We start from the raw sequence: 26,016 nt of genomic DNA, 5'->3' as shown, positions 1-26,016 counted from the left end.
TTTCCGCATCGGAATCCAGCATCCAACATGGAAGAAAACACAGCAACCAGTAGTGACACTCCATTCAACCGGCAAACGTTCGACCGCAGCACTCCTCTGAATGTGAAGAAAGGCATCCGTCTACAAAAGGACGAGGTTACTGTTGAAGATAAGAACGCTGACATACCTCCAACAATACTGAAACACAAATTGGCCACTGCAATCAATACCAATACTGCTGCAGCTGAAAGTGAATTTGTTGCGAAGAAAATAATCGTTGGACAAGTTTACAAGCGTCATGCGTCTTGCTGGGGCTTCGCGCCATGGTATCTACAGACGAATAAAGTCGAACCATTCACTCATCAGCCATATGGTAACCAAGGCAGACAAATACTTAGATGCAATGTTTGCAATGTTATAACCCGCTCTACAGAAGAACGAATTTTCCATTCGAATTACGTCCACAATGGAGGAAAACGATGTGACAAATGTCCTTTCATCGGATTCTCGGCGCAACAATTCAATGAACACATACTGCATTGCAGCTCATTTAATTCGAAAGGACCTCGATTGGAAAGGTCAGTGATGAAAACGTGGTGGAAGGTCATGGATACATGCTAAAGAAAGTGCTAGCCATACCAATACACCATGACTGAAAAACGGAATTGTGGGTTGGAACCACCCACTGTCTCACAGCAATAACTGGTGCTCAAACTGCAGTATCATTGGTGGAGAACGCAAAGAAGAATAAATTCTCCAACAAAAACGACAAGTACTGTCCATCATTGGCAGAAATGATGTACCCAAATGCATCGGAAGCGCTTCAATGGAAACCGGATAAAGTCAACGCTTTCTTTTTTGTTGGAAATTTTGGCGGAACACCTGCAGCAACAAAGTACGCGAAATTTTTCATTCGGGAAGTATTCAATTGTAAGGCACACGACAAACCACACAACAATATCCACATCCGAATGCAACATTTGAAAGCAAAGATGTTGAAGGAATTGTCTGAACAACGCAATATACCAGAACGACAAATGAAATATTTACGCGACAATTACCTCCACTAACAACACAGAAATTTAAATGAGAAGCCTTTAACGGTAGACAGTTGCTGACGGTAGTTCATTGTTGATTGATGCTGTAAAACGCGGTGCCGCCTTTGCTGCAAATTCTCTGTTGGACAATGACTGTAAAGTGAATTTAGCTGATCGGAAGACCGACGATACTGCGCTGCATTTGATTTGTACTCACTCCGAGGCAACGACCGATCCAAATACATATAAGGATATGTTGTTGTTTGGAAAGACGCTACTTCAAAATGAGGCCGATCCAAATTTGCAAAATTCACAAGGATACACCCCACTGCATCTGGCTATAATGAGCCATCACAGCGAAATGATTGATTTGCTATTGGATCGTCAGGACATCAACACAAATCTCCGAACGAATGACGACAAATGTGCCTTACAATTCGCGCTTATTCCACCATACACCGACGGTCCACCGTTTCAATTAGCCATAGACGATTGTTGGACAAGGGAGCTGATCCATTGCATTTGTTTGTGGAGAACAGTAACAGTACAGCTGCAAGTATTAGCCCGATCAGATCTACAACCTGCCTGTCTATTTATTGTCGAACATTCCGATCTCAATCACTGTAGTAAAAGTGGTCACACCGCCTTGCACATAATTTGTGAAATGGGCCTGTCTGAACTAACATTAGCACTGCTACAGAATGGAGCATCACCCAATTTACAGTCCGGTACGCCTGACAACATAACAGCCCTACATTTTGCAGTCGAATCGCATCAACAGGACATCATTGAAATATTCGTTCAGCACAAAGAGAATTGTGGAACGAATGAGGCTCCCGATTTTAGTTTGAAAAACAACGACGGCGATTCACCTTTAAGTCTTTCTCTGACCATGGGAAAAACAACCTTGGTTCCCATTTCGATAAAGGGAGGCGCTGACGTGAATGCTCGAAATGGTCAGGATTTAACTTTGCTACACCAGGCAATCATGAAACAGGACGCTGACACTGCCGTATTTTTGATAAATCAAAACGCTGACATCAACTGGCTGCCGTTTCAGCGTTGCAAAGGTACATTCTTCTCATTATATCAATCATTTTCGTTTAACACATTTAGCCAAGTAGAACTGTTTCCTATGGCACGATTTCAATGAAACTAAATACAATTCCTCCAACAGTAACGGTGCCGATTACGATGCCTGTGACAATGATGGTAACAACGCTCTACACATTGCCGTCCGAGAAGGTCACTTATCGATCGTTCGCGAACTGCTCACCGAAAGTCAATGCAATGTTTAAGGAGAGCGAAAACCAGTTAAATTTAATTGGTCTCGGGGTCAGCTGTCAAATAATCATCAATGAAAAAAGAAATTGAGAGTTGAACCTGGTTTAAATTTGTATGTGATTTCTCTCATTTTGACGTGTGACCCCGAGACCAGTTTAAACAAAGTGGTCAAAAATCGCTCTGCTTAAACACTGTATGCCGAAGCAATCAATCTGAAAGGACGTAATCCAATGCATGAACTGTGCCACAGCGGTAAAGACACGAAAGCGGCAAAACTATTCTTGGAACGCATTCGATGCGAAAATGCTTTATATATCAACTTCGAGTTAATAATATTTATAACAAAAATATATTATGATGACCTTATGGTGGTGGTACACTTTATGTGCATAAAATATTGATAAAAATTGAATAAATATTTCATTGCCCATGTGTGGCAATTTTTAAAAGAAAATAAAGCAACAAAAAACATATAATCACGATCATCGATGTTTGGATATAATGAAATATGGGTATTGATTGAATGTTATTATACTGCAGAAAATATTTTAAATATTATTTTCATATTTTTTGTTGCATAAGTCAAAAGAGAGTGGATATAACGAGCGAAAAGCTTCGCCTTCTTTACACTTTTTCAATGTTGAAGCGGATAGTCTTTATGGAATGGTTTAGCAGTTCTTAAAAAAAAACTTTTAAATGAAAAATGTGATTTCTCTATTTTAAAAAAAATGTTACGACTAATTATATCAGTGACGACCGACAAACAAACGGAAATTACATTTAGTCGTTTACAAACGACAATAGTATCGCATAGTGTTTGGCACCAAAGGCTTTATTTCATTAGTTTAGACTTGAAACATTTTTTTTTGACAGTAGCTGCGTTTATCTATATAAGAGAGTGAAAACCAGACTCCAACTTCATAGCTCGTGTAACGTTTTTTTTTCTTCAATATAATGTTGTTTATTAGTAGTTTCTGTTTTTATAGGTTGGTGCAAAGAAAATTTATTTATTTAATCTCTCTCAGTGTATCACTCCTTAGCTCCTTAGAATTTTATACATATTGGAGCTACGCAGATCATTTGTTAAAGAACTACATTTTTGAAAATAAATGAAATGAAATGTCACTTGGGTTAATCTTATTCAATTTTGGAAATCGTTTTTTTTAATGTCTCAAAGTTGCGAGCTTCGAACGATTGCGAATATCTAATTCTTTCTGAGATAGATCCGTCAAAACGTTTTCTAGTGAACTAGAGATCTTATAACTGTCAACTGTTAAGAAATCGTTTGTGGAATACCTGCAACCTTTACAATAAAAGATATTTCACGCCGATTGCTGTTTCCGAAAATATTTTTTTTCTAATTAAAACCTGTATCATTCTCTACTAAGAATGGAATGTTGTCTAAAGTTTAATGTTCTTTCTAGTTAATGATCAACAATTTCTAAATCATAGCTCAAAATTAAGTAAAAAGTGTGAAAGTACCGCCCACCGCCACTTATCATACAAATTATTTGATTAGCTAATTAATTCAATTAAAATTGAATTAATTGAATCGTACCACAAGAGGCATGATGCATCATACCCGATTCCATTTAAAAATTACCCAACAAAAAATATTTTCAAGAAATTCTACAGCCAATTCATTGAAGTCGATTAAAATGATTGTTTCAATTGACGTGGCTAACAATGAACTTCTCAAACATTATACTCTCAAAACTATCATTAAGCCATTATTTAATAAATGAAAAAAGCGAACAAGACATTAACCCGAAAAAAAACCATCATGACATGTCATCCAGTCTGACATATCCATTAGCCCGATCTAATATACATTCAATACTTTAGCTGCCCATTATAAATGTTAGCATATACCCAATCAAATACCGTAATGTCCATGCTATATGCATATACATATAATATCCAATAAATGAATGGTAATCAAAAAATGATTTTGGTGTGTGACTGATCGATAATGATCGCAACTGAATATCAGCGTACAGAAAAAAAAGAAGAAGAAATTCTTCTCATGTTTCGATAATGTCGACGGAAATGATTATGATGAAAAGTTTTTGATTCTTTTTGTTTCTTTGCCTCGTATTGTTCGGAAGACTTGGAGATGATGTTGATCACATTATAATAATAAATAAATATTTTTTAGTATCATTCATGTTTGAATTTGTTTTCAACGGTTTGTTTGCAGTCGTGTTTAATGGTTGACATGAACTCTCCTGATATCTCAATAAAGGTATTACGAATATATTTTGAGTTATTCAAATCAGAATTGCTAAATATAATTTTTTTTTTGTGGTTCGAGAATTCTTGTTACTTATGTTATTGATGATTTATCGTCTGAGATATATTTACTTTTTGTTTTTTTTTTGTTTTAATTTTCATTTGTTTGAAAAGAGTATAGTCATGTCGCGATACAGTTCATAAAATTTTGAAAAAACGTAGCAAAAAATAACACAACGGAAATGGATAGAATTATTGAAATTTTACACATATTCTTGTATGGTGTGTAAGCAGAATAAAAGCTATTTTTGTTACAATTGCTTCCTTTTAGAGAATACTCGAAGATATGGTTTTTCGATATTGAAACGTTAGTGAAAAAAAAATCAGTATGAACATCCATTTTTATGCACCTGTGATCGACAACAGCATCAAAAATAAACGATGAACTCAGGTTATTATACTCGTATATAGTTAAGTGCATAGCTGAACTAGAGAAGTACAAGATTTGGTATCGAACACATCTTTATAAACATAAGAATTTATAGAATTGATTGTAACAGCGACAATCTTATTGTTAATAAAAGAATAATGTACGTGTGTTTGTTAAACATTACAAACAGTTCGGTCCAAATATTCATTTTCGCTTAAATTTGTCTCCATTATTCTACACACTTTTACAGCAATCGGCAATTACTTTGGAGGACATTAGCCCAATTCCCGTCAGCATTTAATGGAGCTGGTAAATTTAACTCTATTGTAAAATTCGATTAAATTTAGTTACATTAAGTTAAATTTATTGTAGCGACACTACTTTTTTGATCGGATAAATTTAACTGACAGTTGTTAAATTTAGCAGCGCTGACTGGAAATGAGCTATTTGAAAATTGCTTATTGCATAGACATTAGTTCCTATAATTTTTTATAAAAGGCAAGCGTATATCCATACAACATTTTAAATCTATATTCAAAGGACTAAAGCTCAAATAAAGAAAAATCGAAACAATTGTCACCTTCTCGATCTCTTCCACTTTCCACGTATAGTGTACTCTCCTCAGATAATCGAAGATAATCGTTGTGCAGCTAAATCATTCACCAATTATCATTAGCATTTCACTGATTTCAAAACAACGTGTGTGCTGTGCAATGGCTAAAGCATCCTTGAGCGCACACAATCTATTCAGAAAATAATCAATTTCAAACATCTTTAAATTCTCTCAAGATTTTTATGAAAAAAAGTGCTTACTGAAGCATTCCATCCAAAATATTAAAAAAAAACCTATGATACTTTACTCGATCTTGATTGTAATAATGAAAGTATTAAAAGATTATATTTTGATTGTAACCTATAGGTCAATAAATTGAGTCGTCATACGTTACAATGAATTATTATTTACAATGACATAGCAAATTATTCCAATTTTCAATTCAAGAATAAATCATAATAAAAAAAAACCAAAATTATTCATGCTTATGGGAACCTGCATTATAAACAAATTATTGAAGCTCGTCAAACATTTTATTGAAGAACCATCATGATCCACAACAACAACCGCATTTTCCTTCCATCTATAAAACGTGTAAAACCACAAAATGCATGGCTAATATTCTTTTATTTATAAACAAATAACTTTATTATCGAAAAAGATTTCTTCGTTCGTGGTGGCAATGATTATAACCTAAGAATTATACGCCGGAGGTCTACACTGAAAATGAAGACGTTTCGTGACTATTAAAGGCCTTTAAGTAAGGGTTATTAGTCTTGCATTCGCACCGTTCGAAAATATGAATTCTGTTACATAGAGATATTTTTTGTAAAAAAATCGCATTTCAAGAGTGCAAAGACGCAGATTTTGATTCATTTTGTGAATTGAGTGTAGGTTGGGTGGATGGTCGAATTTTCAGTCTCTTTTTTGTTCGGATTTCTGATGTTTTTTTCGTTTTGGAAAACAGCAATTTGTAAATTTTACTTTAAAAAAAAAGTCGATTAAACGCTTTCAGAAAGACTCATGTTATGTGGTGTTGTTATAATAGCCGACGATTACCACGATTACCTTGTGTAGACAGCGATTTTATTTCTCAAAACTTCTGTTACCAATATTTAAAAATATGAGCCGGAAAAAGATCTGAAATTTTTGTATTGTTGAACAGTATTAAGGCCATCAATCATAGCGATTTCATAAGGTGAATGGGTATCACAATCTGAATTGTGTTTGTTTATTTGTTTGGATTTTATTTGACTTACCTAATAATACCGAACAAGGAGCAGAACTAGTTGACCGTTAATACGCAACAAATCGACATAATTGATTGCGTGGTAGATCGAAAGCACATCGAAGTTACTGATTTATCTAAATTGTTATTGATCGTATGCATCCTTTAATTTACTAACAAGGACTCGAATAGGTGACGTCCTTGTTTGGACATTTTTATTTTAACGAGTGGAAATGTGAAGCTCGTGATGAAGGGAAGGGAAGGATAGTAAAAAAAGTTTAATTTGTGTAAAAAATCAGATGTTACTTGTGTGCCTAATGCAATTTCTCTAATTTGCGAATGAACGCTTTTCCCCACCAGCCAAGATAACTTAATGAAGCTATCCCTTATTTTAAAAACGAAAATTAAATTATCAAAAATTCTTTCATGTTTCTTTTCAATATACATAGAAATCACCCGAAAATATCTCATCTTCATTTTAGAAATTCATTCAACATTATTTAGTGTTTTTTATTGTTCCATTATTTTTTTTTTTACTTTTTACACCTTAAGCTCAGGCTGAGAAAATTGCTTTCAAATATATATATATATATAGAGATTGCAGTGTGTTACGTTATTATATACATGAAAGCGAACGAAAAATTCTTTAATAATTTTGAAAGGAACGATTTTCAGGCGTGAAGAACACCAACGTTGATGTTGATTATATATTTAAAAAAATGAAGGAAAAAAATGGTTAGAAAAAGTAAACTTACATATTGAAACATATGTCCGAAGATCATTTTCTGGTATTGGTATTCATGTCTTACAGTTTATGCCTTGTGGCGTGCACGAGGAGTTTTTTTTTTTCGTAGCTCTCTTGTGAGTGCATTCGAGATTGAAAATAATAAACATAAATGGTGTACGTACTAATAAATAATAGACAAACGATAATAATGAAAGCAATTTGTTATTTATTTGACCATTTATGAGTCTAATTTGATTAAGTTGTTCGACGCCCAAGTGCCGAAACAGTTTAATTTATGAGCAGAATAATTCGAGGAAATTCGCAATCTTTGTGGAATGATGGCTGATGTCAAAATGAGGCAGATTGTTAGTGTAAATTTATCGCTTAGCTTTTAAAAATCTGTTGAAAAATCCTCAATCTGTTTCGTCACAAAATAAATCCGAATTTTCATATAAAAACTAGATTTTCATTGAAAATCAGGATTTTTAGCGAAAAGTTGACATGCAATTACAGTTAGAGGCATTGAATTTTCAGCTGATCCACATATACAATCAAAACTATTTATATTTGTTTATACGGTTGAAGCTGCTACACGCACGCGCGTGGTAGTGGCAAAACCCTATAAAAACTTATAAACAGTTGTGATTGTATGTGTGTATCAGCTGAAAACCAGCTGAAGGAAATTTATGCTGAAAATTCACTGTCTCAAACTGTATGTAATGTCAAATTAAAAATGTATGTGTAACGTGATAACCGAGCAAAGAAAAAGTTTCCGATTAATGCGCACCCTATCACTTGTGCTAACCAACTCATTTAGCTTTCCAAAGACGTTGTTGATCTCAATTTTACGCAGTTGGCAAATATATCGCCACTATTATTTCTATTTAATCTAATAGTACCGTACCACTCACCGTAGTTTTTATACCAGACGTTACATAAGCACTTACGCTGTGGTATATTTTCGGTATTGCATTCAGAGATCGGTGGATTGTTTGTGATCATTCAACGTACTTTACCTGTTTCCCACTCTCTTTAACATTCTCCAATCTTCTATAGGTGGTCACAGCGCCAAATAAGTAAAATCAAAAACCACACCCAAAACTTTTTCAACTAAAGTTGTCATTTCCGGTATTGAACAATTGAACTCCCTTTACGAAGTATATGGAGTGCGAATAAGAAGACAATGTGGTGATGTTCAATCTCTTTTTATTTATAAATAACTTTGTCTCGCTAAAATATAATATTTAGTCCAATAAACGTTTGACCAATTTTTACAATAAATATTCGTATAATAAAGAATTTTGTATCCTGAGCACACAGTGTTGCTGAAATCGAAATTATAATGTCTTGTTGACGAAAAAAGAAAATATTTTTTTTTATAACTTAGTGCTTACAATGTAATCGACATAATTTTTCACAACAAACCGTGGGATATTATAAGCAATAATCAACTTGACCATTTCCGCAGTTAATTATACAACGAATGTTCTCTTATCGACAAGTATTTACTTCTCTGTTTTCAATGCAAACACTGCATGTAACATCACAACACCATTTAAAGGAACATTTGCAATTAACTTTTTCTTGAACGATGTGATGATCGTAACCCCTACCACAACATAATAAGTCGCATCCATCAACGCCTTGGGATGTTGCATTACATTCACGGCCATATGTGCCGAGTGAACCAGTTTTATGATTCGACCGACAAAAGTCCGGCGAATCTTCCGTATACACCAGATCCTGTCGTGTTGGCGGCTTGATTGTAACACCTTCTGGCATAAAACTGTTTCCATCGTTTCGTGATATTACCTTTACCGCACCGTCGAAACGGTCTTTGAGACGATTTCCGATTTCACGGAATGTTGCCATTTTCATCCAACACGTTCGGATCGTACACGAACCGGATAGACCGTGGCACTTACATTCCAATCGCATGAATAGTTTGACTGCCTGCAACGACAAGTTTCAATTGTTTTTAAGGTGATATTAGAAATAGGTATCATGAAACCGAAAAACTTGTTGATTCTCAGCTTCAAAAATTTGCTTGGTTTTTAAAGTTTTGACATCTTGCAACCCAGTATATGAAAGCTTTTCGAAAGATTTGTTTTTATTACAGTACACAAAGGTGAAAAGGTTCGTCGCTTATTTCGTGAGGCTCTTTCGTTTATTGAAACAATATGCATATTCCTCAATTGGCCCATTTATACAACCGTTTATAAACTACCCTCCTCGTCACGACTTTTATTGCATTTCTAGTTCCCATATGAAATCCTAGGTACATGATACCATCACCCCTAAAGTTTTTTTTTAATGTAAAAATAAACTTAAACTTACCAATCGTCCGGCATTGTTGTTATGTAATTTGACCAGCGTTTTAATGTCACTTCTTCGCTTATATCTGATTGAATCTAAAAATTCTTTGGACTTTCTGAGACCAAAATGCACATTATCACCGCATCCTCCCCATTCCCAATCGCCATCCGGCAATGCAAAATTTTTACCCAATTTTTTGTTCCTCTTCTTCGTATTCTTCATATTCTTCATATTGTTCATATCGTTGATGATAATATCATTACTATTAACATTATTATATTGTTGTCGTCGTTGATTTTTATCACATGAGCATTCAACTAGATTTCCCATTGTACAGGCCCTTGTTACCGCATATGTCAGTCCAGCTGCTGTTATTGCATTGACGAAGCTAGTTTCTCTTGTATCTGCAAAAATGAATGAACAAATCGAAATGAATAACAACGAAAATCACATCGAAACAATATAATCCGAATATATCCAGAAGGAGAGAGGAAAAAAAAAACACGCAAACAACAACAGAACTAGACGATTCAAATCCATGTGATTGAGACCAAATTTTTACATAAACTCACAACTCAATGCTAAACAATTTTAATTATAATAAGCAAACATTATCGTTCAATTAACGTTTGGCCGTTTTTGGTGATCATTTTACCATAACAATATTGAGTGAGACTACATTATTAATGATAGCGCCTAATATATCGGATTCGGATGCTCAGCAGCTGTATAAGGTGATAATGCTGATAATGGGCATTTGCATTTTTTCATAACATTCCACGATTCCACAATGTAACACACAATGTGTGGATTTAATTATACAACCGTGTGGTGACATTATGATAACTTCTCATATGAACGTAAGATTTATTTGCATTTGATGTCAAAAAAATTAGTTGATCGTGTTCGTTTAATTATGCAAAGTTCTTTGGGAAAATATTTTTTGGGATTGTTTACACTTCAATTAGCATATACTTGAGTTAAAATATATTTTTTTTCCCGTACATCAATGTTTGGTAAACAGATGTATCTTTCATCAAGCATGTATTTGCTTTTTGGAATATGAATACAATTAATTTGGCAAAATTGACTGAGATTGCGTTGTTGGTACAAGACAATGGTCCAATAGACGATCTAGTTGACCGAATAGTACCATGAAAATACTTAAGAGACATTCACAAAAGTTTTAAGATCAGACATTTTTAGGTTCCCTCAAATATTTACTTAATGCACGAAAACAACGAAAAATATCAAAGTGATTAGGGTTGCCATTTTTGAAAATTCGAAAAGAGGACATTTTGTACGAAAAAAGAGGACAAAAAGAGGACGCCTTTTAATTCGAAAAAGAGGACGAAAAGAGGACAAATATAGTCTTAGCTCTTTTATTATTCTATGTGGACCAATAGATATTCAAATAATTAGTGAGAAAAGTTAAAATTAAAATTTCATTTGGTTTGAGGCGAATCCGAGGTTTCAGTACCTACCATTTGTAAACATGACCTTTTTTTCCTTTTTTTATAAAAACCTTCATATTCTTCCTTATTTTCCAGAAAAGTGATTCTTTTACTTTTTTGCTAAGTTTACTTGGAGTTCTTGAACTGTAAGCTACAAACATTCACTTATCTCAGAAGAAATTCATAAGTTTTTTTCGATACTCCATTTTTGTTTCAAAGTAAAAATCTAAAAAATAAGAAACGTGTTTCTTAATAATTTACAAATCTATGCCTGTTCTAGGCACATTTTCTGAAATCTGACTGTTTTTGACCAATGTAGGAAAATTTTCTAAAACCTTTCCGTTTCTCACGAATTTCCTACAATCTGCCTATTTCACACCAATTTAGTTGCATTTTTAAATTGCTGCTAGAATATGACTCGATTTCAACTTAATTTCGTTTTTTTAATACTCCTGGTTTACTCCTTATTTTATGCATTAAAAAAAATCCCAATCATAATGCTAAAGCTTCCTTAATTCTTAAATATGGAGTCGAATTTTTGACTGCGAGGACTAGTCAACTATATCATTCGAATGTAGAAACTATGTAGCTTTAGAAATAGCTGCGCAGCGAAATTTTTTCCGTAAAATTTGACCACATCTGTTAAGTTTTGCTAAAATTTAACAATATTTTAGAAAAAAGAGGACAAAAGAGGACGTTGTGTGAAAAAAGTGATGTTCTTAGAATTTTTGCAAAAAAAGAAGAATTAGACGAAAAAAGAGGACATGTCATCAAAAAAGAGGACGAATGGCAACCCTAAAAGTGATGAACTGTCTTTTATGAAAAAAGTGTGTAATCCGCTTTGTTAATTAGAATGAATCACACGTCTGAGTTCAGACATTTGTTCAACATTTTTAAAATTCTCTCACATCTTACCAATACCTTATCTTGTCAATAATATCGATCGAGCTGAAAGCAAGCCCTCTAACTAACAAAATAACTAAAAATGGTGGCGCATTCTGTGTCTGAAGTCTGAACTAAAATAAACTAACATATAGGACCAATATTTTCGTTATTCCCTAAGAAAAGTTGTGAGATTTTTTTTTTGTAGTCACGCTAGTTTACTAACGTGCGAACATATTCTATATGCAGTTATATCGTGAGGCTTGCAAGAGTTTATTTTATATAAAATAACTAGTGTAGTACCCGACTTTGCTCGGGATTATTTTAATGACAAAATATTACTTTCCATTTCGTAAAAGGATGAATTCCCTAGGAACCAACAAGGCCATACAGGCCCTCAATCTCAACTCAACTCAACAAAATCTTGAGTTGATAAGATATTCCTCATCATTTTCAAAACAAAAGTATGGTGCAGGTGGTGGAACTCACGTCAACTTCGTCGTCAACCAACAACCAGCTGGAAGAGGTACCAGCGACATGTATCACTTATCTATCGGTATTTTATTATTTTTTAGCGGTAAAATTGAATTTTTCTATCGGTCGAATATAATATCCTAAATATTTTCATGCGTAAAAAATAAATTCTACATACAAAAGTTTCCTACGCGTCAAAAATAAATTTTCCGCAAAAAACATTTTCAGTCGCCAAAAATATTTTTACGTGTTAAAAATGTTTGACGCGTCAAAAATAAATTTCCCATACAAATTTTTACACTCGTCAAAGGAAAATTTTTCTTTCAAAAATATTTTCACGTGTCAAATATAAATTTGTCACAAAAAAAAATTCAAGCGTTCAAAATTTTCACGCGTCAAAAATTTTCACGCGTTACAAAAATGTTTTCACTTTGAAGAAACACATTCACGACGTTAATAGGCAAAAACAAAATTCGTGTGTTAAATAACGCATGAAAATTTATTTTTTTCGCGCGTTCTTCCTAACTTTTCCTTATTAGTCGGTATGCCAGGTTTCAAGTCTGTAAGACTTTCCGTCTGGGCTTCTATAGAGAGACAAACAAACCAACAAACAAACTCACATTAAACTTTATATTATAATATTTTCGAAATTCAGCCATTAAATCTGTTAGTTCATTTATTTTAAGGTATCGCCTAGTTCTTTGATCTTTGATTTTTTTGTTTCACTCATTTCGCCATAACAAACCATTTCAATAGCTCATGATTTTTTCTCATCTCTAGGAAGTAAGTCATAACTTTGTACATGTAGTGGCAGATCAAAAACATTATGAGAATTTAAAAAGTTTCTTCGATGTTGGTCATATTCTTTTATTTGGCAGAAATCTTTCGACACTCAGTTCGAGGTCATCATCAGTGGCTTAGACTTAGACACTAAATTAATGAGTTTTTGTAGTGACGAGGTTTTATTCAAAATTAAACTCATTAATTTAGTGTCTTACCGTGGATTTACATAGCAACGTAAAAGTGACAGATGCAAAAATTTTCTCATACGGCAACTCGAAATTTCATTCATAATTTTAATTTTATGAATGAAATTTCGGGTTGCAGTATTTAAAAAACATTGCATCTGTCACTTTTACGTTGCTATGTAAATCCACGGTAAGACACTAAATTAATGAGTTTAATTTTGAATAAAACCTCGTCACTACAAAAACTCATTAATTTAGTGTCTAAGTCTAAGCCACTGATGATGACCTCGAACTGAGTGTCGAAAGATTTCTGCCAAATAAAAGAATATGAGCAACATCGAAGAAACTTTTTTAATTCTTATAATCTGCTCATCACCGAAAGAATAAGGGATGTGACACCCCTCTAACTAAAGGTGTTATCGTAAAGCTCCTCAATAGTGTATACTTTCGAACTAATTTATTTCACCGGAAACGTACACACATTTAAACTAAAGCGTTTCCGCTAAAACGTAATTTTTAAGATTACAGCCGACATTTTATTTCTACTGGGTCATCCCTTTTGAACCTCACATCACACCAAACGACAATATTGTTGTTTGTTTACATGATTGGTCACCATAAATTTTTCATAAATTCGTTTGCTTTGATGAATATTTAAAGTAAACCGTTGATTGTAATGTTAAAAAAACACAAAAAGCACATTTCCGCACAAAATCTGATTTAAATCACATCGAAATCACCGAAATTATTACATTTTTCACAACCGACACTAAATTTTTGCTTTGGTGATTTGACGTTTCAAAAACAGTACTCATGTTACGATTAACGACTTTAACGACGATTCTCTTCGTTAAACCATATTCGACTAAGTTCAAGGTGGATGTGATTTGGGTGTGAAATTGAGTGGGAAGTACTATTTTCATCGATTTTCTTTTTGTAAAATCTTTTAAATATGACAATATTATGAGAATGCCCGATGTACGACTTTCTTATTTTTCGTATTTCTGCTGATATTTGACAAAAAATCGCGAAAAGAATCGATTATTCCCTCCCTTATTACTACATTCGATTAAAATGGACCGTTTACATTTTTTGTAATGATAACACAAATTTATGGTAATGCAACAACGATTATGAGAATTAATCATATTGTTTCATCACCAAAGATGCCAAAGATCTAGTACAGGGTACAGGAACCACAATGATGGTTTTTACCCAACAGTGTACAAGTACAAGAAGTGTTGAGCAAAAACAAATGAAATAAGAGCAATTCGCTTGTTCAGACTGGCAATGTGGGTGTTAAGTTCCGATCTAGAGACATAACGTTTCTATTTCGGTTGTTCGGTTAACCAAAGATGTTGACTATTAGATTAATTCAAGAAAAATTAAAGAACCTTCGTATTCGAAGCTGCACTTAAAGTCGTGGTAGAAATTCTACGTTTTCTTGTTAAAAAAAAAACAGACAATGTGCCTGAGTTGATCTACCTGCTCAAAGAGAATCATTATTATCTTTAAGTCACTATTTTTTTAATAAATTTCAAGTCATTATTGAATTCGCAATATTGCACAATATACATGGAACCGTTCAATTAACCTTACAGCCAGGATAAAAGAAGCAACAATAAAATGAAAATTATATTCGACAGATTCGACATTTCTTTGCGACATATTTAAACGTCACATCGTTCTTTTTCTCGAAAGGTATCTTTCGAATTGTCGTCCGTTATTTAACATATCGCTGGTTGTGTTTTCCTACTTACATTTTTTTTCTCAATCCAAGTATACTTTAATGTTAAATGAATAAATTCGCAAAATGTCTAACTGAAACAATCAGTACATACATCAATTATGCAGAACGGAATTGAAGTAATCACGTACATGCAATTACAATCAAAACGTCTTTAGACGTTGATTATATAAGCAACTTTTTGTAGGATTCCTTTTTTTACCTTGAATTTATCAACAACATTTTATTGTTTTAAAGAGACGTTCAAAGTCGTTGAGATTTATTTGTCTTTTGAAAGTTGTGGGAAAATGGTAGCCGAATTTTACCCAACCGAAAATTGTATTAAGTCGGAATGTTGAGAGTGTATCAGATGAGGAATAGTAACATTATAGAAACGAAGAGTAAAACACAACTTTCACTATTATTCCCTAAAAGTTTACAACATTTACAACACAAATGCAAAATGTATTCGCGTATACCATGAATGGGTTGAGAAATTTGTAATTACTTCATTACTTGACGTGATTGGCTTGAACACTCGACTAGCAATCCATTGTGTCTGGCTCCCACGGTCAGAGTGGTTTTTCATTTCAAAATTAAATTTCGTTTCATTTCACTTAAAGATTCGCTAAAATTGTTCAAGGTCGAAAAGTGTTCTCATTAATAAAAATTGGTCTCTAAAGAACAACCTGCATAATGGTGATCTATTGGACTTTTGCCTAGGAAAAGACAATCTAAAGATCCGATCGTATTGTAAAACCTTGAACCGACAGTCTGTCAATCGACTCTGGAATCGAATTTATGGCTTCATTTTTTAGACTTCTTTGCAGTGTCGTAATAAACGCAGATAAGATGTCGGCTAAATATAAAAAATTGCTAGAGGAAAAACAACAAATTTTTGTAACATTCAAACCTCCCAATCAGCATCACAGCGTTTTTGTTTTTGTTTTCATTTGCTAAAGTGTGCAACATTGATTGGCAAGTCGATCAGATACGATTAAATTTTGCATATATAATACCACGCACAAGCACATCCTTCCCCATATACAATGTATATGGTATATATAAAGGTAACAAGTTGCCAGTTTTTCAATCAAAATCAACATGCTGATTAATGTGATTGTATACTCATTTAAATAAAAGAAAAACGAGTATGTCTTATGCCAGAGTAGAGTTAATACAAACATGTCACCATTGTGTACACATTGATTTACAATCAACAATTGTTGTTGCAGTGAATTTATTGTTATTATTTACAATATCGATGGAAAGTCGTTTTTATTTTATTTATTTTGGTTCTCTCTTTTTTTCTGCATTACAGACAGATACAGATCCTTATTGTTTGACCGAATACCAAAATGTCTTGAACAAAAAGATAAATTTTAAAGAAAATCATTCGGAAAGATCTCGGAAGCTATATAGATTCAAGATAATTAATCAACTTGGTAATACCGTCGCAATTTATAGATTTAAGTGATTATATGCGCGAAATTACGACTCAGCTATTGGTTGACGTTAATGAATAATGTGAAAGGTTCTATTGAAATTGTTCGGGTACATACCAAAAAATGATGAGAATTAATTCGACGAAGAGAAAGCTCACATCAATAACTAAATTACGATCGTAAAGTCTCAGGCGAAAATCGTCTCGTTCCACTGAAGTATTTTCAACCAAAAAAAAAGAATTCTTCGCCATCCAAATTCTTCATTACATTCACAAATCTTACCTCTGATTAGAACTTTTCTCATAATATTCTTTTTGTGTGATGTACAATTCCATCTTCTGTTTTTGAACTGATATTCGCATTCCTTAAATCCCAAATTAATTCCTTTTGTTATTTCTTTCATGAGTGATGTTTCATTTTTACAGATGTCATTGTGTTTGCCACGTAACCGACGCGTTTTTTTACATACTAAATGTGGATCCAGTAGCAAGTTACTGCCCTCGGCCCTGAAACAATAAAAAGAAGAAAAAAAAAAATGAGATGAATTCCATATGAGATTTGAACGGTGAACATTTTTGTAACATAGTCGGATATGCAGACAATGAATGAAGATTCGGTCTGAAGAGAAAAGTAATAATGTGACACGGTGTCTTAGACGTAGGTTTTTTTTGTAAGGCGATTTTTTCAGCACACACACACTTTCGATGTATCCGCATACACTCCAATGTTCAATTTCTACATCAGTATTTTGTCGTAATAGTTTATGTTTACTTGTCATAACATTTTATTAACGGTAAGTGTATAAAAACACATAAATAGTTTATCTGTTACTTATTTTGATTTGCGTTTCACGTAACGTTACATACCAAATCTTGTACTTCTTTAGTTTGATTATACATTCAGCTAAAGAAGACAGCTACAATAGAGATAATCATTTATTGTGGATGTCGATGTTAATAACAGATTATGTTTTGATTAAGAGAATAAGCGTTCAGCTTTTCTGACATTATCTAATTATCTAGTTAATGCACTGACATTGTAAAGAATTTAGTAAACCAATAATAAAACGTTAAAATTAATCCCAAATTGTTGTAATTAATCCAAAAAGTTATTACCGCTCGCTAACCTAGTTCGTTAGTTTGTTAGGGAGGGACGAACCCAGCACCTAAGCCTCTATTGGGCCTGTTGTGCTATCGTACAAATCAGGAATTAGTGGATTTGACTACAACTATCATCCCACTCCCAGCTCGCTAACCTAAGTTGCAGTAGCCACTTTCACTTCTATTTTGCAACCAATTTATTGATTCAAGACGAAAAATGACAGGTAAGGTTACCAGTTCACTTTCATCCAAAAATATTGTTTACCGAAACTGAATTGATGCGTATGCGTCGCTTCATAAAATAATTGTTTATTTTCCGCACGCATCAAATGTTATGCCTCTTAACCTACATTAATCATTTCTTAAATCAACAAATTATTCAAATCCATTCAACCAATTAATCAATTTACATTTCACTCACTGTCAATTTATTTTAATTTATTATACATCAGGCATCACCACTTGTATACGGTGTATATTCACCGATTATTATCATTAGTGCATTTAAACGTGAACAGTTTTGTGTATCATTTTCACACTCAATTTTCATTTGAAAAATAGATTTATGTTCAGATTTTCAGTTGAGTAACTAACTTGTACTCTAGCGACGGTCACAATAAATGCAAAACTAAATTCGAGAGTTTCAATATTAATTGCATATTGCCAGCAATTACTTTACTTTCGCCTAATGAATTCGTGATGTATGACCTGATATAATGCAATTTAATGGATGGATGCCAAAATAAACAATTACTTAAGCAGACTGATATTTTTACTTATAAATACTCTCTCGTCCATTCATTTTCATTTGATTTTTTTTTCGTTTTTTTTTTAATTACAATTTTATTTTTATTCAACCGGCTCTTTTATAATCCGAAATATTATCAATGCTTTTATGTTTTCGAATAATTAAGAAATAAATTTCAATCAGACTTTGTTTAAGGCGAGTACAAAAATGGTAAATAATAATAAAAACCGTGTCTTAACGATATTGGGGATAAAAAATAAAAAATTCTCACGGTTATTAACTGAAAAAATATTATATTTGGTTGTAAACGGTGTGCTTTTTTTTAATTCTTCGTTCATTCGATCTTATTGCCACTTGGCGTACACAAAAAGTTAATTAGTGAATATGACTCATTTGCATAATCTCAAGAGGATCGAGTAGATTTTTAAATAAATTATCATCTCGGTTGGCCAATAAACTGCATTTTAATAGCGATTCTATAGATATAATAATAACTTCGACAGGCACAATATTGACACATGCAAAACTTTTTTGATCTTCACTTTTCGCCAAAGTCAAATATTTTGTTTTGCTAAAAAATAGTACATTTTGTTACGAGTGATAAAAAGTTGGATTTTTCGATACTAGTCGTAAGCTTGTCCTAACGAGGCGGAGCCGAGAAGGACAAGCTTACGACGTATACCGAAAAATGCAGCTTTCATCACGAGTCACAAACGACGATTTTTGTGCTTGAAAACTGAAATGAGACGAAACCACAGCACCATTAACATAGAAATCACTCTACAGCCATTTCAACAACAAAGCATGCTCACTTGATCGCGGCCGGAAAAATATATATGAAAATCCATTTTCGGCCGGAGAGAACGTCCGAGAAAGTACTTTCTTGGTCGCAAATACCTCTCTCTGAGAAGTACAGAAGAATTGAACTTTTCGATTGTAGAATGCATGTCGAAATCCGTCGAATTTCAGTCTTCAAGCACAAAAAGTTTTTTTCGCATAAGTTTCCACGTAATACGTTCTAGGATCTGCAAAATTCCGCTGCAAAATTTTCAGCTTTTGTAAAAGTGATCTGTTAGCGATACCGACGATTAAAATTAGCACTGAGCTCTATCTACTATTGTTATAGCAAAGATGTATGCTAAATTTAATGAAGTAAAATAATTAGTAATGCATTATTTGAACAAAAGAAGTAACAGTAATGGTTAGATTGAGACACGATTGACGATTTTAGAAAGTTAATGTAGGATAGATATTGATGAGCCAGATATTTTTATTTCTTTTTAACGTATAGGTATAGCGCATATGAAGTAATTCGCGAATAAAATGCAACGCTCGCGGAATCTGTGCCAGTTGCAGTTCATTAGAGTTCGAATTTAATGCAACATGGCAATTTGGTATTTCGGTCAAGCGAATTCTGTTAGTTTTTCGATCGATCCAAAGTTAGCAGTCCGAGTTAGGACTCGATAGAGTCGGTCTCTTCAGGAGACCAGTAAAAAATATACTTTGGTAAAGTGAAATCGTGAAAATTATTTTTGGCAAAGTAAAATTATTCATTTGAGTGACTTATTTCGATGTTCATAGTGAATTGGATTTTGGCATTATTAAAAGAAATTGTTAAGCGAAAACTTAGTGGTTTATTCTTGATATTGTGACCTTTGGATAGAGAGAGAACAGTTAATCCCTTGAACCCGGATCTCACATACAAGGTCTTCCTTTTAAGTTATCAATTACGGAATACAGTCGCTCGATGAGATATAGATGAATACTGAATAGGTGATAGATTTAAATTTATCTGTTTTATGTTTTGTAAAATTAGAAAAAAAATAAAAATAAAATTGGAGAGGAATGTAATGCGTTAGCATTAGCGCAATCGATTAATAATAAAATGAATCAACTCCTGTGCTGTCGACTCTTTATATTATTTGTTTGTTCAATGTACAAAGTAGCTTCTTTTATTAAATATTTCGATTCAAATTCCGTTTAACACTTTCCTGCAACTATTCTATTCACGCAAAATTCTCGGTATCATGTAATTCTTAAATGTTTATTGAAGCATTGCACGACTTTACCAGATTACTAGAGAAGATGCTTTTGTTTATTTACATGAAACATTATATTACCAATTTTATTACAATTTTATTTTCACACATTTGCCTTAATAAAAACTCTTTAAAAATAAATAAAAGCAGCGATCAACGTAAAATAGGAAATTAACGATGGCGCTTCAAATTATTACGTCGCGTCGCCAGATAGTCTAACCGTAATATTTTAAAGAAGTTATTAAGTGTGGAGTGACTTCTAAAGGAAATAAGTAACAGCACACGTATGTAAATTACCATTTGAATGTGGCCTCTGTAGCTGTAGGACCTTGATCATAATTTACGTTAGGAATTTTGTTGCGTGGGTTTCACTACCCCTATATGCAAGTATATCGGCAGTTCTATTACTTCTTTTGATCCAACAAGTATCTGGAGATTGATACAAAATCTTTTAGTTCATTTCTTTTAACATGCGGTTTGCTAATAGGAGTACATCAATCAGAGCTTGAAATTTACTTTTCCGTCATTATCAATACCATATGAATCACCGTCCGCGCGCGTTTTAAATAGCTTCGGGTTGCATCTTGTTTCAAGAATCTCTTAGCGTTTGATTGTTTTTTATTAGTTTTAATATACATTTTGCTTTATAGAGGAATGCTAGTCAGATCTCATCTGGCCTCCTCTAAAAGGTTTTAATGTTGCTTTATGTTTTATTATACTTAAAATTTTTTATATATATATATATCTACTGTAAATTCGACTTCACGGTAGAGCAAGCAAATTTTCAGACGCTCGATGTATAAAACTATTTATATGACCAGAAATGTGAAGTGGCATTTTCGTTCTCGATGTTGTAAACTAGGTTTACTCCATCTCGAACCAAGATCCCACTTTGTAGTTCTAGCTGTACAAAATACTATTAGTCAAATTGCATATGCAAATACAATCTGGTGATATAAATAGAGTGAATTGCTGAAATGTTTCACATGAACATATAGAAAATAACTTTTTATTCCCAAAAAGTTTCAACGCGGAATATGCATTATACGAAAATGAATAAAAATGTAAAATAATACCAAAATGCATCTTCAGGTGTTTTAAATATTTGCATATCACAGTCATAAAGTGCATATTATAATTTACTGTATAATAAGCGTTGAGACGGTCCTTTTGAGCATTATTTATTTTCCCAGTTATTTTGATTTGTTTTAAAGTTCAGCAAACAAAAATCACTTAGCCGCATCAATATGCATTCGAAACTTTGGTTATTCTTCTTCTTTTTTTTGTCTCTCTACACACAGCAAACAAACATAAGAATATAACCACAATCAACATATGTCCCAATATACAAATATGTTCGATATCCAATAATAGCGCACCTTTTTCTTATTAAAATATTTTATCATCTCATAAAACTTATTCATCGTTTATGTATATTTTCAATTCTGTTAATAATTTTTTTTTCTTTCTTCATTTTTTTATTTTTAATTTTTCACTCTGTTCATTATCCTATTGCTTGGTTGTTAATTTATTTAATATTTAACAATTTAATTTTATTGGAAAATTGTATACAAAATCTCGAATGATGTTAGTATTTATTTAGGTTTTTAATTATCTCGGTTATATAAATTTCACAGTTTTTGTTGTTGTTGTTGTTGGTAGTGTTGTTGTTGTATTATCAGCCTTCATTCCATCCCAACAAGATTTAATAAATTATTTGTTGTTTAATTTTTATTTCGTAGTCAGCAATAATTTCGTGTGAATTTTTTTATTTTTGGTTTTAAGACAAGAATATTTTTAACGTAAATATTTGTTGGTTACTGAATGGTTTGTATGTAATACGAGGAAAAAAAGTTTTTATTCAATAACGTGAGGTAAAGTTAACTTTACTGCACGGATCCAAAATTTTGCTCAAGTTTTTGAATAAAATGCCTTACTTAACAATGGAGCAAATGATATAAATGGTACTTCTTGTGTGTTTACCGACCTCGGCTACGTCTCGATCGGCAAATTTCACACAAGAAGTACCATTTTCATCATTTGCCTCATTGATAAGTAATGAACTATTCAGAATTTTATGCTTGAAATGTTATGTAATTAATAAACTGATGACTTCATTGATTTTTGATTGCGTAGCAAAATGGAGTTATAAAATTAAGATTCAAAACTACATTTATTGGATGTAATAATCCATTAATGATTATTGTTTACTGCGACCCACCAACTACTAGCGTTTACTGCATGCACGCACATCGTAAGTAGTGTATAAATCTTTGTTTTTATCGTCCTGGCGGTATTAAGCTCATGGAAAGTTACTCAAAATGCGATAACTTCAACATAGGTTTCATAGTGAATTTGAATTTTATTGTATTTACATGTACAGTATGCAGTAGAGATTCTTTTAAAAACGAAAAGATTAGTGAACAATAGATTACATTCTTGTTTGGACATTTTTGTGCAACCCCTGAAAATGAGACATTACCTCATCGACATGTGTGTTAAATAGTACATTACTTACCAATGGGACAAATCATGGAAATGTAATTTCTTGTGTAGGTGAGGCCGGTGAGCACACAACACGTTACGTTTGTACATTTGTCTCATTGTCAAGTAAGATATTTTACACAAAAACGTGAGTTCATAAAGTCCGTAAAGTAGAGCTCATTTTTACTCACGTTTTTGAAGTAAAATACCTTACGAAATTGTTTAGAACTTTATATTTTACCCAGGGGTGTTGAGTTGAAACTCAAAAAAATGAAAATTATTGTAAATGTCATCAGATATAGAAATATTTTTGAGGGTTTCTACGAGTAAATTGATTCTTATCAAACCAACTCTCCAATTTGTCTCAAACCAACACTGTCCGAGTATTAAACTGTGGAAGAACAAAGACTATGAACTGAACATACATGTTTATGTTACGGAGTAATGGGCTTGTTAGTATAATCCGATTTACATAGAAATTTTTCACTGCTCAAGCTTTTTTTGGATGCGTATTTGAATGAACTTTTGTATCCGGTTTCATCTTCAATTGGAAAATAAGGGGTCACGAAAAATGAAGAATGGAATAATGGAGATATTGTTAGTGTTATTCATCTATTGACAACAATAATTTCTGGATAAGACCACATTGTATAGCGAATTGTATGTTAAACGAATGAAGTAGAAGATTTTTTAACAAACAACAATTTGTGCTATAAACAAACAAAGTAACAGATTTAATGATTTAACTGTGATACGCTTCCTGTTATTAAAATAAGGCCATAGCTGACCTATAACGACTACGAATTCAAAGCTTATTTCAACCAAAGAAAATAATACCAGAATATTATGCGCCTTTGCCCCTGCAATTTAATTGCAAAAACACATCATCGGAGACCATATTCGTGCATAATAAAAATTCGAGAATGAAAGTGGTATGTAAACAATCACTTCACCTATGGTGTTAACAGATTATGTGAACATTTTCTCAGCTAACGTTTTAATGGCGGAAGTTGTAAACCGATTTGAGAGCTAAAGTAAACATTCTTTCGACAAAAATGATAGGACGAAAGTGTCAAAGATTTAATGAATGAATTCAAAGAAAAACTTACCATCCAAATCCTGTAATAGGCATTGCTAGTAAGAACGCTGCAGTGATCATCAATATTCTCATTGTAAATTAATGTTTTCTTTGTTGACCCAGCTTGAGAAGAGTAGAAACCACTCGTTCTCTCCGCAGAGTCGTACAAATGTGATTCAGGCAAAGTAATTAATTAAATTCGGTTTACCATTTTAACGAATAAACGGATTGAAGTCATGTGTATCGCTTAATATATCGTGGTTTAGAGAACGTTTGTTGCATTTTACTGTCGAATAAAATTAATCAATTGACGGCTTTACGTTTTTGTATCACCCTGCTATTGTTTGCATTTTATTAAAACTTATTAATTTACAAATACAAACACAACACATAACTATTTATGCTCTCCACATAACCCCACCACATCACCATCAATAAAATCCAAATCGTTTTATTAAATAACTTTGCTTATAATAAGAGAGCAACACCGCCAAGTAACCATTTCCTGCACAAAACTATTTGAAACAAGTTAATCCTTTTATATGAATGTTTGCTCGTAACAATCTAATATCGTTTGTGGATGCGTAATTATAGTCGCTAATTCGTTCGTCCCGACGCATAATTTGAATCACATCACACGAAATTTAAAAAAAAAGTAAAATAAATAATCGACTTAAAAACCCGCGTTTCATACAAATCGTTAACGAAATTATACTGTGCCAGCGACGGTGGATACAAGGTTAGAGGCAAAACTTAATATCGAGTTGCACTTTCTGCCCCCCTGTACACTAATACAAAATATCGTATGTTTGGTTACCTTACCCACATATGTACAGAATTCTTTTATATTCATAATGTCAGGTATGTAAGGTGTACATATATGTGTAGTTGGAAACGAATAGCTTGACTTAAGATAAACCGTAAAGGAAGACTCAGAAAGACGACGCATGCTCAATATCAACACACATGTATAGGAAAAATGTGTATCAGGTTTTTCGATGCAGCGGTTTTTTTTTGTTGTTTAAAATAATTTTCGACTACGTTACGCTTATTTTGTTACTCGTAATTCAATTTATACTTTGCGAACGATGCGATTCAAATGTTTTTGGAAACGGCTAGTCATCTACTATCGACAGCGATGATGTAAGAGGTTTGGCTTGATTATGTGTATTGTATATATGTTAAAGCAAATGAAGTAAAAGACTTTTCTATCAAGCACAAGAAACAACATCTTAACAAGTGAAGTAGCAGATTTGTTTTTTTGTGTAAAGTTAACAAAACTTCGGATCGACACTCAATACAAAGTAACTGATGCTCTACAACTACGTATAACGATTTGAAGACTATAAGGTCGTCGTCATTGTTCATTTCCATTGTCTTTGTATGTATCCCATTCCAAGATCACCAAAATATTCGAGAAAAAAAATTTCTTTTAAAAAAAAGATCTTTAAACCAAACAGAAAAACTAATGTTATCATCACAAGAACGACAAGTATTCGTCACATATGTGTCTGTGTGCCTTCACCAAAAAGTTCTAGACATTGAAGACACGAAAGTGTTCTGTGACAATCAAGATTTATTTAATGTTTGTTTGAAAAAATCTCTGTTCATAAAATTTTATATGTCATCTTGGAGTGTTATCTCCGCAATTATATATCATCAGACGAGTTGTTTTTTTTTACATTTCAACTTGATGAGAAATGTGAAGACGAGAAGCAAGATATTTAAGGTTTTATTTGGATTTTATATGGGTTAATTTACCTAGATTATTCGAAAGAATTGTAAAATGTGTAACAATGTGTGTGATACAGTTAGTAGATGAGTCAAAGGAA

The 26,016-nt window shown here is 32.9% G+C and overlaps 1 protein-coding gene and 2 long non-coding RNA genes across 3 annotated transcripts; 1 reads left to right on the top strand and 2 right to left on the bottom strand.

Annotated features, from left to right (window-relative positions):
* Nucleotides 1-1,404: 1,404 nt before the first annotated feature.
* On the bottom strand, nucleotides 1,405-5,270 carry LOC119075599. The gene is made up of 3 exons (XR_005087422.1): nucleotides 5,237-5,270; nucleotides 5,052-5,053; nucleotides 1,405-1,419 (listed from the first exon to the last, which is right to left on the bottom strand). It is a non-coding gene; the product is annotated as an uncharacterized LOC119075599 (long non-coding RNA).
* LOC119075598 lies at nucleotides 2,871-19,538 on the top strand. The gene is made up of 3 exons (XR_005087421.1): nucleotides 2,871-2,881; nucleotides 16,443-16,445; nucleotides 19,166-19,538. It is a non-coding gene; the product is annotated as an uncharacterized LOC119075598 (long non-coding RNA).
* On the bottom strand, nucleotides 8,661-24,995 carry LOC119075597 (protein Wnt-1). The gene is made up of 4 exons (XM_037182067.1): nucleotides 24,216-24,995; nucleotides 17,018-17,241; nucleotides 9,808-10,190; nucleotides 8,661-9,423 (listed from the first exon to the last, which is right to left on the bottom strand). Exons 1-4 carry the CDS (start codon nucleotides 24,275-24,277, stop codon nucleotides 8,962-8,964), a joined length of 1,131 nt encoding a protein of 376 aa, XP_037037962.1. The 5' UTR covers nucleotides 24,278-24,995; the 3' UTR covers nucleotides 8,661-8,961.
* Nucleotides 24,996-26,016: the final 1,021 nt, after the last annotated feature.

The sequence above is a fragment of the Bradysia coprophila genome, unplaced genomic scaffold, assembly GCF_014529535.1.
Source record: "Bradysia coprophila strain Holo2 unplaced genomic scaffold, BU_Bcop_v1 contig_232, whole genome shotgun sequence".
In the NCBI taxonomy this organism is placed as follows: domain Eukaryota; kingdom Metazoa; phylum Arthropoda; class Insecta; order Diptera; family Sciaridae; genus Bradysia; species Bradysia coprophila.
The sequence above is the reverse complement of the archived record's forward strand: the minus strand, read 5'-3'. Positions and strand labels throughout refer to the sequence as shown.